At 39.0% G+C, this 14,050-nt stretch overlaps 1 protein-coding gene and 1 long non-coding RNA gene across 7 annotated transcripts; both read left to right on the forward strand.

The window, feature by feature from the left end:
- The first annotated feature begins 403 nt into the window (after nt 1–403).
- Nucleotides 404–11,446, forward strand: LOC116932224 (cytoskeleton-associated protein 5). Of its 3 annotated transcripts, none has more exons than XM_045179756.1 (30): nt 404–530; nt 2,960–3,068; nt 3,128–3,276; nt 3,330–3,539; nt 3,639–3,810; nt 3,873–4,005; nt 4,080–4,297; nt 4,359–4,553; nt 4,610–4,790; nt 4,850–5,340; nt 5,398–5,768; nt 5,826–6,009; nt 6,219–6,401; nt 6,552–6,788; nt 6,850–7,015; nt 7,134–7,501; nt 7,560–7,853; nt 7,921–8,124; nt 8,235–8,370; nt 8,443–8,636; nt 8,721–9,109; nt 9,174–9,261; nt 9,325–9,404; nt 9,464–9,596; nt 9,657–9,844; nt 9,919–10,084; nt 10,152–10,499; nt 10,559–10,849; nt 10,922–11,032; nt 11,101–11,446. In XM_045179756.1, exons 2-30 carry the CDS (start codon nt 2,970–2,972, stop codon nt 11,209–11,211), a joined length of 6,090 nt encoding a protein of 2,029 aa, XP_045035691.1. In that variant the 5' UTR covers nt 404–530; nt 2,960–2,969; the 3' UTR covers nt 11,212–11,446. The 3 variants fall into 3 exon arrangements, with proteins under 3 accessions (XP_045035691.1, XP_045035689.1, XP_045035690.1); XM_045179754.1 differs by lacking the exon at nt 404–530 and adding an exon at nt 2,632–2,791; XM_045179755.1 differs by lacking the exon at nt 404–530 and adding an exon at nt 2,640–2,818.
- Nucleotides 11,447–12,194: 748 nt separating this feature from the next.
- LOC116932235 lies at nt 12,195–13,853 on the forward strand. Of its 4 annotated transcripts, none has more exons than XR_004399395.2 (6): nt 12,195–12,347; nt 12,461–12,699; nt 12,767–12,888; nt 12,960–13,071; nt 13,129–13,209; nt 13,274–13,853. It is a non-coding gene; the product is annotated as an uncharacterized LOC116932235 (long non-coding RNA). The 4 variants fall into 4 exon arrangements; XR_004399394.2 differs by having other exon boundaries at nt 12,777–12,888; XR_004399396.2 differs by having other exon boundaries at nt 12,461–12,667.
- Nucleotides 13,854–14,050: the final 197 nt, after the last annotated feature.

Genomic DNA, 14,050 nt, shown 5'->3' on the forward strand with positions numbered 1-14,050 from the left:
CAAATATTGAAACCCGTTCTACTACCTGGTTTACACCGCTTTCTACCCTGATTAGCCCGATTTTTACCCCAATTACAAGCAATCGATTATTTACCTGCGTAATCGATCTTCTCGCTGAGCAATCAAGAGTAATAGTACCCAAATCGAAACACGACGAGATTTAAACCGAAAATTCAGACGCCCTGCACCCCACCCCAAAACCTCGAAATACCTTACCTGATCGTCAAAAAGCATTCCGATTGGAATTGGGCCGATCCCTACTGTCAGGCGCTAGGTGCGCTGCAATCTGACGGCGCTTGATCTTCGTCCTTCTGTTATTGTTTCGCGCATGCGTATTTTTGAATGTAAACCATGCGATTGTAATTTAGTCTGCAACCCCCAATTCGTTACAGTCGCGTGGTTCTCACGTGTGTACATCCTTACAAAATATTCTTGAGTTAATTTTTGTATACATGTTAAAAGAAGTGCTTCTTTGTGTAAATGAATCGTGTATTTGTTTTTGAATTGACTGGATTTTCTCTAAGTGTGCGGTAATTGGTACTTACATATATTGTTATTAGTATTAACCATGTATTTTGTTCGTGTGGCTTTACCAAATTTTTCTTGGCTGTTTCGCCCGTGCGTTTTTCCCTTTTTTTTCTTTAACCATTTTTGCCATCATCTTTTCTTTTTTCTTTTCGCCCAGTGCTGCCCCACCAGTGTACTTTATTTTTCTTGTGAGCCATTTGGTTTGCAAATTTTTCTTTTTTTTTAGGCCGTTTTAGTCACAAGCCTTTATTGTTTAAAACATATTTTTATGATTTGCGGCCCATTTTTTTGCCCACTATCCGTTAATTCTGAGCGGGCCATTCCCCCCTCCCCGGTGTCCGTAATTTTCTTTTGTAATGGGCCATTTTTGCCCGTCAGCTATTCTTTTTAAACTATACTTATTCATGTGACAACGTTTCTCATTTTCTTGCTTTTTGGCCGACAAGATACAAATTCAAATCGGCCTTTTTCCTTTTCTTCTACTATTTGAAAAGTATCGAAGAAATGTTAGTAAACCTACACTAACCAAGCGGTTAGGGTGGTAACGATTTAAACAGTGTTAGAATTCAAACATTATATCTAAAGACAACCCCGATGCCTAAAAGTTACGCGAAAAAACGCGAGATAAACGTGCAGTGAACGTGAATGCTCAGTATAACGTGATGCACGGTGAGATTACCGGCAGCCATAATGTTTAAAAGGAAGAAAAGGCAAGGAAAAAGAAAAAGGAATTATGGACACATTTTGTAAGACACAAATCACAGCCAATGGAAGGAAGTAAAAAAAAATTATTTGCCCCTACTAAACCGTTTACTTCTTCATCCAAAGGGCGTGAATCTCGGGGCTGGGCGACGATCTTGTAGTTCTCATGACGATCTTGTAGCTCCTGCGTCGATCTTGTAGCTTCAGGGGAGATCTCCGTTTAACCTCTCCGGTGATAGTATGTGCCAATCTAAATGCATAAAAGACGAAAAAACCACGGTTAGTACACTTGATTTATCAATGATACCTTTTTTAGTTAGTTTTAGTCGTTGGATCGTTAACATGAACGGTGTGGTTGCATATTTTGCTGAGTGGTTTTAGGAGGCCATTATTGTGGAAATTGCAAAATGCAATGATGGGAAAATGTGGAATGCACTGTGTGGAGGCAAGTGTAGTGCAAAAGCAATGTGTGAGGATGATTGTGCCTAACTTAAGTAGCCTTAATCTTAATCTAGATTTACTTAACCTATGTTTTTCAAATCTATCTAGGTTAAAACTAGACTAGATCAGCGCGGAGGCAAAACCTAGTGCTTATGTGAGGCTTTCATAGTGTGTGATTGGTGTATTCACAAATTAGGTATCCAGCAAGTGGGCGATGTTTTAATCCATGTGCGAAGGCGTGAATCACTATTAAAAACCCAAACTGGTATTTCTGCACTAGTTTAGATAGTGCAGGTGAGTGAACTAATGAGTTGGAAAGCAGAATCAGATTTTTGATTTTCTAAATTGAATTGCCTAAGGTTATTCATGTTTTTGAACTTGTTGCTAACGGGTAGGTCAATAGCGCATGTCGAAATTTATTTTTATTTTTCAACAGCTTTCGGCCTACAGGTTTTTGTTACCTCCACCTAAAGTTTACTTCGGGATAGCCAGCTGGGTTTCCTCATAAAGAAAAGCGATATATTTACTTAATTTTCCTTTTAATTCCAAACAAAATCTATAATTTTAAGTCCAACAAGATCCTTTAAAGAAATCATGAACCACTTGACAAACTAATTTTTGGTAGGTCCTTTTTTTACTTGGCGCCATTCAAACCGCCATTTTCAAGATAGTGATGGGTAGACCCGATTTCCCAGTAAAACCGCAAGGCTACTCATCTAGGAAAACAGTCTAGGCATACGCCATTGGACGACTATTTTTGGGGACGATCCGTGGGTAAACCGGGGCCGTGCCCTTCATCAGCCTTGGCTGCGTCAAACTTTATTATCATAAATCACATTTTTAAAATTTCCTCGTCAGTTAGAAAAATAAAAAAGTATATTTCACTTTGCCTGAGGTGGAAATCCAAAACAATTGCTAAAAATTGTATTTCTTTTTGGGCATTGCTGTTTAGCTCTCGAATCAATTTCCGAGGTACTCAAAGCGAACGACGGTTACAGAATTGAACACAGCTGATCGCTTTATTTCAAAACTGTCTTTTTGTAAAGTTGACACAGTTAGAAAGATAGAAGCAGGTGTGAACTTTTTAATCGTGGTCTGAATTTTTCACGTCGAAATTCGGGTAGGTTTTCCCTCTCATGTTTCAACGGTATGTTTGCTATTATTCAAGAAATGTCTCAAAGACCGTAGTTTTAATATTCTGTGCAAGTTGTATTCCTTCCCTAAAAATACATTGGAAATCAATGGTAATAAGTTTCCATTGACATTTCTATATTCTGTCGTGATACAGATAGATCGCTATGGACGAGGACACAGAATATTTGAAGCTTCCAATAGAAGATCAGTGTGTCCATAAATTATGGAAAGCCAGAGTACATGGATATGAAGCAGCATTGAAAGTAGGCCCCTCAAATCTACCTGCTGTTATTAAGACTTATTCTATTTTAAATATTTTCAGCTATTTGGGCAGTGGGAAGAAAAAAGTCCAGAATGGAACAAATTTACTTTTCTTATGAAAAAAATTGTGATTGATAGCAATGCAGTGGCACAAGAGAAAGGGCTTGAAACTGTCCTTTGCTTTGTGGAAAATTCAGCACAAGCTTCTAAGTATAAACATTTTAGTTTCTGGTGTTTCTGTTATAATTGTGATTGATTTTCAGAACTGTTGGTGATGTGATGAGTGGACTCATTGCCAAATGCCTAGGTGCCCCGAAAGCACGAACCAAGGATGTGGCAATTCAGATTGCACTTATGTATGTTGAGATAGAAAAGTATGAAATTGTGCAAGAAGAAATTTTAAAGGGAATAGCAGCTTCAAAAAATCCCAAAGTTGTTGCAGCATGCATAGCTACCTTGACACAGGCATTAAGGTAAATAATAGAAGTTTGGATGTGACTTAATTTTAGTTGAACAGCTGACAGTGATCAAGAACTCTTTTTTCCAACCTGAACTCTCATTTAATTTTTCAGAGAGTTTGGACCTAAAGTTATCAATTTAAAGCTTGTACTGAAGCAAGTTCCTGTGCTTTTAGAAGATAGGGACAAGAATGTGAGAGAAGAAGGAAAAAAATTGGTTGTTGAGCTTTATAGATGGATTGGACAAGCTTTGAAACCCCAGTTGTCTGCACTTAAACCAATTCAGGTATTTGCCAGGTTTATATCATTTTAGAGTAAGGCTAAATAGGTAGAGTTTACTTCAAATAGGTCAGTGAATTGGAAACAGAATTTGAAAAGCTGGGCAACGAAAAACCACACCAAACTAGATTCTTGCGTTCGCAGCAAGATCTTAAGGCCAAGATGGAAGCTAGAATGACAGAAGGAACTGATGCGACTGAAGGTATAGCTTTCTAGTAATCTGGGTTGAATTCATGAAATTACTTTGTCGGTTTCTTGGATATCTTCGATTTTCAGAAGAGGCTGACAATGCGGATGCTGTTCCGGATATCGATCCTTACGAACTATTAGAACCTGTCGATATTTTATCTCAATTACCGAAAGATTTTTACGACAAGTGTGAAGCCAAAAAATGGCAAGAGCGGAAAGAAGCAATGGATGCGTTAGAGCAATTGGTTGCTAATCCAAAACTTCAAACTGGAGATTATGGGGATTTGGTGAGGGCGCTGAAAAAGGTAATAGTATTTCAAAAACTATATTACTGTCATATTATTTATTCTACACCGTTTGTTCTAGATCATTGGTAAAGATTCCAATGTGATGGTTATTGCTGTTGCTGGCAAATGTTTGTGTGGTCTGGCGAATGGACTGAAAAAGAAGTTTTCTCCTTATGCTTTAGCCTGCATCCCTACAATTTTAGAAAAATTTAAAGAAAAGAAACAAAACGTTGTAACTGCAATGCGCGAGGCTATTGATGCCATTTACCCCAGTGTAAGTCAGGAAGTATGAACTATAGCTACATTTAATAAAGTTTAATTGTTGTTTAGACGACAATCGAGGCCATCCAGGAAGATGTTTTAGCCAGTTTAGATAACAAAAATCCATCAGTCAAGGCCGAAACTGCCGCATTCTTGGGTCGATGTTTTGCAAAATGCAATGCGACAATCTTAAACAAAAAACTTCTTAAGGCTTACTGTCCCGCTTTGATCAAAGCCTTAAATGAGCCAGGTAATATTTTACGTAAGTTTAGTATATACCTAAGATCCTAACATCTGACATTCCCCTAGACCCTGGTGTACGTGACAGTTCGGCTGAAGCACTTGGCATTGCTATGAAAGTCGTGGGAGAAAAAGTAATCATGCCATTTCTTCCGGACTTGGAGGCAATGAAAATGGCCAAGATCAAGGAATGTTGTGAAAAGGCTGTAGTTAGTGGTAAACCTTCCGGTGCGGCGAAACCTAAAACCGCTCCAAGTATGCCCGAGTCAAAGGAAGCCGCTCCCAAAATTGCAGACGCAGCACAAAAACGACCTGGTGCTGTCATCAAAAAACCAACAGCAGCTGCGTCTGGAAGTGGTCCAGCGAAAAAGCCTGCAGGAAAAACAGCCGTGAAAAAAGCAGCAGGAGCAAACGCCAAAGTAGAAGAAAAAATAGAGAAGGAACTTTCACCTGAGGAAGTGGAAGAGAAAGCTGCCGCTATTTTACCTCCAGATGTCATAACAGGAATTACAGATGCCAATTGGAAAACTAGATTGGGTGCCATGGAGTCCATGATGCAGGTATATTTTGGTATTCACTGTTGTCCCTGTTGCTACAAACAAATTATTTTCGATTAGACCATCCAAACACTCGAAAGAGCTGACATACCTACACAGGTGCTCGTGAGGACATTGTGTAAAAAGCCAGGGTTGAAAGACAACAACTTCCAAGTTACCAAGTTAAAGTTGGAAGCTGTGAAGTTTCTGGCAGAAAAATCTGATTTTTCTAAGCGTTCCGCTGAATATGTCATTAACGACGTTGTCGATAAACTAAGCGATGCCAAAAATGGATCCATTACAACAGAAGCTTTGACTGCTATAGCTGAAGCTACCAGCCTAGATTTCGTTGCAAATCAGGTGACTGATTTTGCCATGGGACAAAAAAATCCTAAAGTTCAAGCCGAAGCACTGGTTTGGCTGTCAAACGCGATCAAAGAATTCGGCTTTGTGTAAGACGAACAAAATTTCTTTCAAATATGTTGAATTTAACGTACCGGTTTAATTAGTGTCCAACCGAAACCGATTATCGAAACCGCCAAAAAAGGTATCAGTGCAACTAATCCAGCTGTACGGACTGCTGCAATTACTCTGGTGGGTACGTTGTTTTTGTACATGGGTCCACCCCTACGGACGTTTTTTGACGGAGAAAAACCAGCCCTTTTGCAGCAGCTAAACACAGAATTTGACAAGGTATGATTTTTCAGACCATTATTTTTATTTTTTTATTTTTATTTTTATGTTTATTTTTATTATTACTATTATTTATTATTGTTATTTGTTATTTGTTATTGTTATTATTATTTCATTTTCAGTTAAATGCACGATCATTCCTCTTTGTTATTTTATTTTTTGTTAATTCATTGTTTTCTATGGGTTCTGCATGGTTGTGGAAAAAATAGTATACCGGTCAGACACCACCCGCACCCATTAGAGGGGCGGCACCCAAGAAACAAGCCGAAGGTGAAGAGGAAGAACCCCAAGAAATAGAAGAAGTCAACGTTGTGGATCTCATTCCCCGCACAGATATCAGTGGGTCGATTACAGAAACAATCGTTAATGAATTAAACGATAAAAATTGGAAGGCAAGTTACTTCGTCCCATACGGCTTCCAAAATATTGTCTCATACATATCGTGGCACTTTTGCTTTTATCTATTCTACCCTACCTTTTACTTTCGTGTGCATTATTTTCTAAAAATTACGATTCGATGTTCACGGTTTGTTTGAAATTAGGTTCGAAATGAAGCCCTGCAAAAGGTGACTACCATATTGAATGATGCCAAGTTTATTACGCCCCAGTTGGGTGAATTGCCTACTGCGCTTGCCGCAAGGATGTCTGATTCAAACACTAACTTAGTTCAACAAGCATTGACGATTGGCCAAGCCCTTGCTATTGCCATGGGACCGAATTGTCGTCAACACGTCAGGGTTCTTTTACCTGGTTTTTTACAAGCCCTATCAGTGAATAAGGTGAATAATTTTTTTTATTTAATGGCGCCTTTAACCCTTATTTAACATTCTCGATCCGTAGCCAACTGTTCGTGCCACAGCTATATCTTGTTTGAACACCTGGGTCGAACAATGTAATGGAATGAAAGAATTCTTTGAGGGCGAAGTCATTGCCGACGCACTGAAAACAGGAAACCCTTTCGTAAAAGCAGACCTGCTCACTTGGCTCGCTGAGAAACTGCCGAATGGTACGTAAAAAAATTAAAATAAAAAAATTATTATAAGGAAAAGAAACAAAAAAACAAAACACACACACAAAACAAAACAAAAATCTAATATTTGGCTAAAATCGTGCATCATTCCCAGTCAACGCCAAAGTATTGAACAAGGATGACGTGACTGCCTGCGTACCTCATTTGCTTGCTGCTATTGAAGATCGCACAGCTGATGTCCGCAAAGCGGCTCAAGATGCAACCTTGGGATTCATGATTCATCTGGGTTACGAGAGCATGTCAAGGCATGCTTCGAAGTTAAAGCCTGCATCTAAGTCCATCGTTCAAGCTCATCTGGATAAAGTTCGACCTAGCTTGCCTACAAAACCTGTGGTTGCTGCTCCTCAACCAGTTGCGAAGGCTAAAATTGCAGCCCAGCCTTCTAAGGAAATTCCAAAAGAGGATGACGATGCCGCCAAAGCTCCTTCAGGAAAGGCCTTGCGGGCGCCGTCCAAGACTAAGGCAAGTAAATGGAATTTTGGAAGTCAAGGTAAGTAATATAAATTGATTATTCACGCAGATTGCGGGACCTGCCGCTGCTGCATCAGCTGTTCCCGGAGCAAAGAGCAGTCGTAAAAAAGATGACGATGTTGATACTTCACCGTTGCTGCCCTTAAATAATTTAAAAACCCAGCGTGTAAATGATGAGCTCAAGCTGAGAGTGTTGAAGTGGAACTTCGCTGTTCCAAGAGACGAGTTTGTTGATCAGCTGAAAGAACAAATGAATACGGCTGGAGTAAACAAATCCTTGATGACAAACATGTTCCACGTGGACTTCAAATTTCATCTCAAAGCAATTGAATCGTTGAATGAGGTAATAATCCTAATCAGTTAGAGTTTAGGTTTTAAAAACTCGCAATTGATTCGTATTTATTTTCAAGGACTTGAGCGTTAATGTGGAGTCTCAAAAAGCCAATTTGGATTTGATTCTAAAATGGATGACTTTACGGTTCTTTGACACCAATCCTTCTGTTCTTCTGAAAGGTTTGGAGTACCTTCAAAGTGTTTTTTCATTGTTAGCCCAAGAAGGCTATCACATGTTAGATTCTGAAGCTTCTTCATTCATACCATATCTTATAACAAAGGTACGTCGGAAGCTTTCTTGTTTACGGTTTTGCCTGCTAAACTGAATTGACATTCGGTCAACCTTTTACTATTACTACTTATTTTACGGGACTTTCACTCTGATCTACAGGTTGGTGATCCAAAAGACGCAGTGAAAAATAGTGTTCATGGCATTTTTAAAACTCTATGGCGCATATATCCAGCTAGCAAATTATTTCCCTATGCTATGGAAGGAATTAAAACAAAAAATGCTCGCCAAAGAACAGGTAATTTTCATTGCGTAAATTATTTTATAGTATTTAATTTTTCATATTTCGTTTTCGAATTCCTCCCTGTAGAATGCCTTGAAGAGCTAGGCAGCTTGATTGAAGAGTTTGGCGTCGCAGTATGCCAACCGTCTCCAAGTGTTGCCCTAAAAGAAGTCGCTAAGCAAATTGCTGATCGCGATAATGCGGTTCGCAGTGCTGCTCTCAATTGCATCGTTCACGCTTATTGCCAAGAAGGAGAAAAAGTTTATAAATTAATTGGACAGGTAATTGGCGCGTTTTTTTTTTTTTTTTTTTTTTTGCGTTTTTTGCGTTTTTTATTAGTTATACGTCTTCTGGGAAATGTTTAGCTATCAGAAAAAGACATGTCCTTGTTGGAAGAGAGGATTAAACGGAGCGCCAAAAATCGTCCTGCTCCCGGAGCTGCCCCTGTTAAAACTGCCGTGACTCCCACTCCAAATCCTGGCCCCACCTCACCCGATACTCGTTCTGGCTTACCCGTTCGAGGAGCTCGACCGGCTTCTGCGTACTATGCATCAGATAACAAAAACACCAGGGTTGAAGTGGCAGAGCGACCCCAAGCACGACCAATTTCTGGAGTGTTTGCCATGGAGCTGGAACAAACTGTTCAAAAAGCTGCAGGTTTGCGAGGTCATGTCAATTCCAGCATACACCTTGACTTAGTTCAAGTGAATTTCGATGATATTTTGAACGAGGCTGTTCCAATGCCAAGATATAAGTAAGTTGTCGTCACAAGAGCTTTTTAGGACACTTTCAATTTGGTAACTTTACATCCATTGTAGGAGGACGGCAGTAGGATCAAGCCAAGCAGCCGACCAATTCGGGAAAATTAATAGTACAGATCCTGCTCTTGACATCAATATTTCTCAGGTAAGGCGACATTTAATTGATAAATTTTTTACATAACAAAAATATGTATATAAATACATACAGATTGCGCATCCCTCCTTAAATGTCTCCTTAAATGCTGTCCAATACGTCGAGAACGTCATTAATAAATCTGCTGACGAAAGGTAAAAGTTCATATCTTTACTTAAGTAAATCTAGAGTTGACAATATATATGCTTTCCAGTTGGCTCGAAACGCGAGTTGACCAGATTTTAATAGGTTGTACGATGCAATTGAGACTCCTCTATCAATCGCAAGATCGTTCGCTGAAAGACATTATTCAAGGCTATAAGGCACTTCTCCGATTGTTGATGGCGGTAAGATTTCATTCAGTTCACTAGATAGTAATATGTTAATCTTGAATCGAACTTCTTTAGCTCTTTGTTCAAAGCAATCTTGCCCAGCGTGGGTCACGCGATGTGCTACGTGATTTAGCTAACTTGAGTTTGCATGTCATGTTGGATTCTCGACTGGAAACGGCGGATGATGCAGATCAGGTGGTTCGAGCGCTTAACGTTCTCGTCCTGAAGATGGTAGAAAAGTCTGATCACACAGCAATGACCAGGTTTATTGAAATTTTACTAAATTATACTTGATGCTAAATCCTCCTACAAATTCATAATTTTTTTAAAACTTCAGCGCTCTTTTGCGACTGCTGCACGATGCCGTGGGTAGTGATAACTCAAATGGCAAGTACATTGAACTTGTCATGAAATGCTTATGGAGGATAGTACGAAATCTGAATGATTGGATCAATACCATAAACATCAGTACCATACTAGTTGATCTTCACGCTTTCCTCAAGGTATAGGTGTTTTTTCCCGTGGACATTGATGCAATTTATTTTATGCTTCTTTACTTGTTCCAAACAGGCCTATCCGTCATCTGTTTGGAAAGATCGTCAATCAGATACACCCATAAGAACTATCAAAACGATCATTCACACTCTCGTTCGGCTACAAGGAGATGCCATTCTTTCAAATTTGGGGGCAATCGATAATCTGAAAGATTCAGAGTTGGAGCCTTATCTGCAAAAACTTCTTAAAAGTGGCGTTTCCAAGGAAAAAGATTCGGCCAGCAAATTACCTACCAGTGATCAACTCTCAGGTGTGCCTGAAAAAAAAGACGGTTCCGTCAAAATTCGACGACTTTCAAAGTCCACCCAGGAAACGTTGACTGCAATATTTCGAAAAATTGGTTCAAAGGAACTATCGCAAGAGGTAAATTGAACTTCAGTTATGATCAAACCATCTCACGTACCCAATTCGGATTTTTACAGGGTCTTGCGCAATTGTACGATTTCAAACAGCGATATCCGGATGCTGATATTGAACCGTTTTTGAGTCGATCGTCCGATTTCTTTAAGAATTACATTGAACGAGGATTAAAGTTTATGGAAGAGAAGAAGCGGAAGGAACTTGCTGAGGGTTTGCTGACTCCTGACAATAACAATCCTGTTGAAGGGGGCCTAGTTCAGCAGTCGTCGAGTTCGGAGTCTGGAGTAAACCCAGATGCATATAGAGAAAGACTAAAGAAACTTCGCGCACTAGCTGGACTGGAAACCAGTCATGTATGCCTTTGTTTTCAAATTAGCGTGTCCTAGTAATGGTAACGTTCTTTTTGCTTCGATTTTTACCAAAAGGTTACAAGCTCTAACGCTTCAAGCACGATAAACCAATTTGGATTTTCATCTTCGTCTGTTACTGTTACCCAGACACGAACTGTTACAGCAATTTCCGGGGATTTTGAAAACGTAATTATCTGCAATACGACTCTACCTATTGCGTCATCTATATATTATATGTTATTTGATTTACAAAGGTACCCGTCGTCCAAAACGTCACCACCACCACCAGCTCGTCCGCAACCAGTGGTATTGAAGACTATCGCCGACGCTTGGAAATGTTGAAAAGTGGTGGCAACCTCTCGTAAAAAGTGTTGTGATTCACCGTGAGAAATGCTTGCCCTTTTTGTTCTGAGCAATAGCGAAAAAGCTCTGATCAATATTTTTAACGTGCACCTCTATGATGCTTTTGATATTCTTTTCTATTCTTGGTTTGTTGCGTCCTTTATCAAATCGTTTGTAGCCTTCACCTTTCCTTCGAATGTCATTTGTCCTCTAGAAAACTTAAATTTGTCTCAAAAATAAACTCATCACGCAAAACTATTTGCATCATTGAGTATCTTTCGTGTCCGAATTCGAGGAAACAGACCACTAGAAACTGATATCAAGCCCGAATTTTTAAGCGCAACTTTTTAACAAAAAGTCTATATAATAAATATTTGATAAACTTACCAAAAATTTCAGATAAATAATCCTTCAAAATACCAGCGTATACCCCCCCCCCCCCAAATTCAGAAAAATTACAAGCAGCGATTTAACTTGTCAGAGATAAGACACTGCTATCTATTGAAAAATATCTCAGTAATTAAGCCCGACTTTTTTACAAAAAGTTGCCCTTATGTTTTCGTTTATTTAAAGAATGGCTGGTTTAACGAGAAAACCAAAAGCATAATCGGAATTAGCGCTCAATTTTAATAATGTCATGTGATTTTGGTCGAATGTCAAGAGATGTCGTTTTTTGCAGATTTTTACGAAAGTGGTAAGGTAAAAGAAGAGAAGCCTTCTTACTTTTCATTTTTGGCCAAATTTTGAATTTGGCTTTAAATACATGATTTCGATTCAGAATTGAATAGTAATCACGGAAATCAAGTTTATTTTTCCAATGATCTTATAGTTTTTGAAATAAACGTAAAAAACAAAGTTGGTGAGCTAACAGCACTTTATTTACGTTTGTTTTAAAAACGGCTGGTTCAACAAGAAATCTATTAACTTAATTTAAATAAGCGTTCAATTTTGATTATACTGTGTGTTTTTTTGTTCTCCAAGGCTATCGGGAACTTCACGAACACCGGGAGCTGTTGAGTAGAAGAGTGAATGCGTTACAGATAGAAAAACCAGATGGCGTTGCTGTGCCCGCCATTCTGAATGATTGGAATTAGTGAGTGAAATTTCTGTCAGCAATTTTTCGTGATTCTGGTGTGTTTCTAAGAATTTTTCAACTCAGGTATAGCGGTGTATGATCTACTTTTTAGTATTTTGATCTTTATGAAATGTTTTGGAGAAGAAACTTTTCAAAAAATTTCATTTTATATGTAACATTGTCTCCCTTGTTACCAGGTATGTGAGACACTGAATCAGAGTAATGAAATACTGCTGTTTGTCTCTTCCAATCTTGCCATTTCTCACTGACAAACTTTTACCTCGCTCCAGCCGAACATCGTACCAATTGTCATGACTCTTTTCTTGAGTTGCTCATGTATTCAAGTTCAAAAGGAATGCCTCCGCAACAGCAAGATTAACAATACCATTGTCAGACTCGACTGAGTATTTTGACTCATTGTCTATTTTGTTTTTTGGTATAATATCCTTTCTTGTTAACTACACATTCTTCATCTACTTTGGGTTGTAAAAATCTACTACCAGTTTCTTACAGATGCAGTATTTGAAGTTTCTGCACTTGGCCAACCATCAACAACCATGAATCCAGTCTTCACAGCTTCCCTTCTTTGCCAGCAACCATCAATTAACTTCAGTATCATAGCATGGTATTGTAAAAAGTTTCTTTTTACCTGGCATTGTAACAGAATTTTTTGTTTTCTCCTTTTGGAATTTTAAGGAAATCATCATTTTCTATATGCCATCTCAACCGTTTGTAGCATTTATCGCTCTTCTTAGCCTGACAACATACATACTGTTATGCCAGCGTTGTATGCCATCGCCTCATTATGGTACTCTAATTTAATTTATCTAGTATTCTTATTCTGAGTTTTTATTTTTTATCGTAGAACTGTCGAGTTTTCATTTGCATTTATGTTAAAAAAGGACGCCGTCCAGTAGTTATCATGCCGCCGTATAAGATTAAAAACGTAAGTTTAATTGGTTTGCTTAAAGTACTATGTCAGTGTTCTAATTTGTGAATTCTCAATTTAGATAATTCCCACAGCCGAGTGAAAGAGGACAACTTGTAATCTTTGCGGATCCAAAACAGCTGACGGCGATGGCAGTCGGTGCAACGTGGAACTTCTCGTCTGTTTTGGTATTGTTTGATGTTTGTGTGTGTGTGTGTGGTGTTGTTTGTGTGAGTTAACCCGTTGGCTGCCACCCATTTTGCTCCCATTTTTTTTTAGCTGTAGGGACCGCGCGCACTGTTCTGCCCTATGGGGTAGGGCAGTGCTCCGCCGCAAGGCGGTTAGGCAATGCACCAGTAGGGACTTCTCCTTGTTCGATGCGGTGATGGTTTCCTGAGGGTGTGCATTCCCTGTCAAGGTTTCCATCGCCGTGTCAGCCCGGACTTGTCTTCGGACAAGTCCCACCAGATCGTGGATCCTTCAGACGACGATGCGTAGATTGTAGACAACAACCTACGGGTTGAATGGCCTGGCAGCCAACGGGTTAACTCAGTGCATGTTTGTATTGTAATGTATTTTATTGTATATTTATGTAATTGAAAATAGTGGTGGAATTGTGGGATGGAGGTGGGACAATAAATGAAATTCCATTTATGTTTGTATCTCATTTGTACTTTATTTCGCAATAGAAACTACCTGAAACAAAATGATAGTCATTCCGAAACATTATCATCATTCACAAATTTGATCCAAGTTCAAACATTTATTTACTAAGCGATCTTTTTATTCATGAACAGCAAAGTTCATTCTTTGACCGTTGCGCGTGATTATGTTTTACATCCACTTCTATTAGCCAATG

The sequence above is a fragment of the Daphnia magna genome, linkage group LG10 (genome assembly GCF_020631705.1).
Source record: "Daphnia magna isolate NIES linkage group LG10, ASM2063170v1.1, whole genome shotgun sequence".
NCBI classification, from domain to species: Eukaryota; Metazoa; Arthropoda; class Branchiopoda; order Diplostraca; family Daphniidae; genus Daphnia; species Daphnia magna.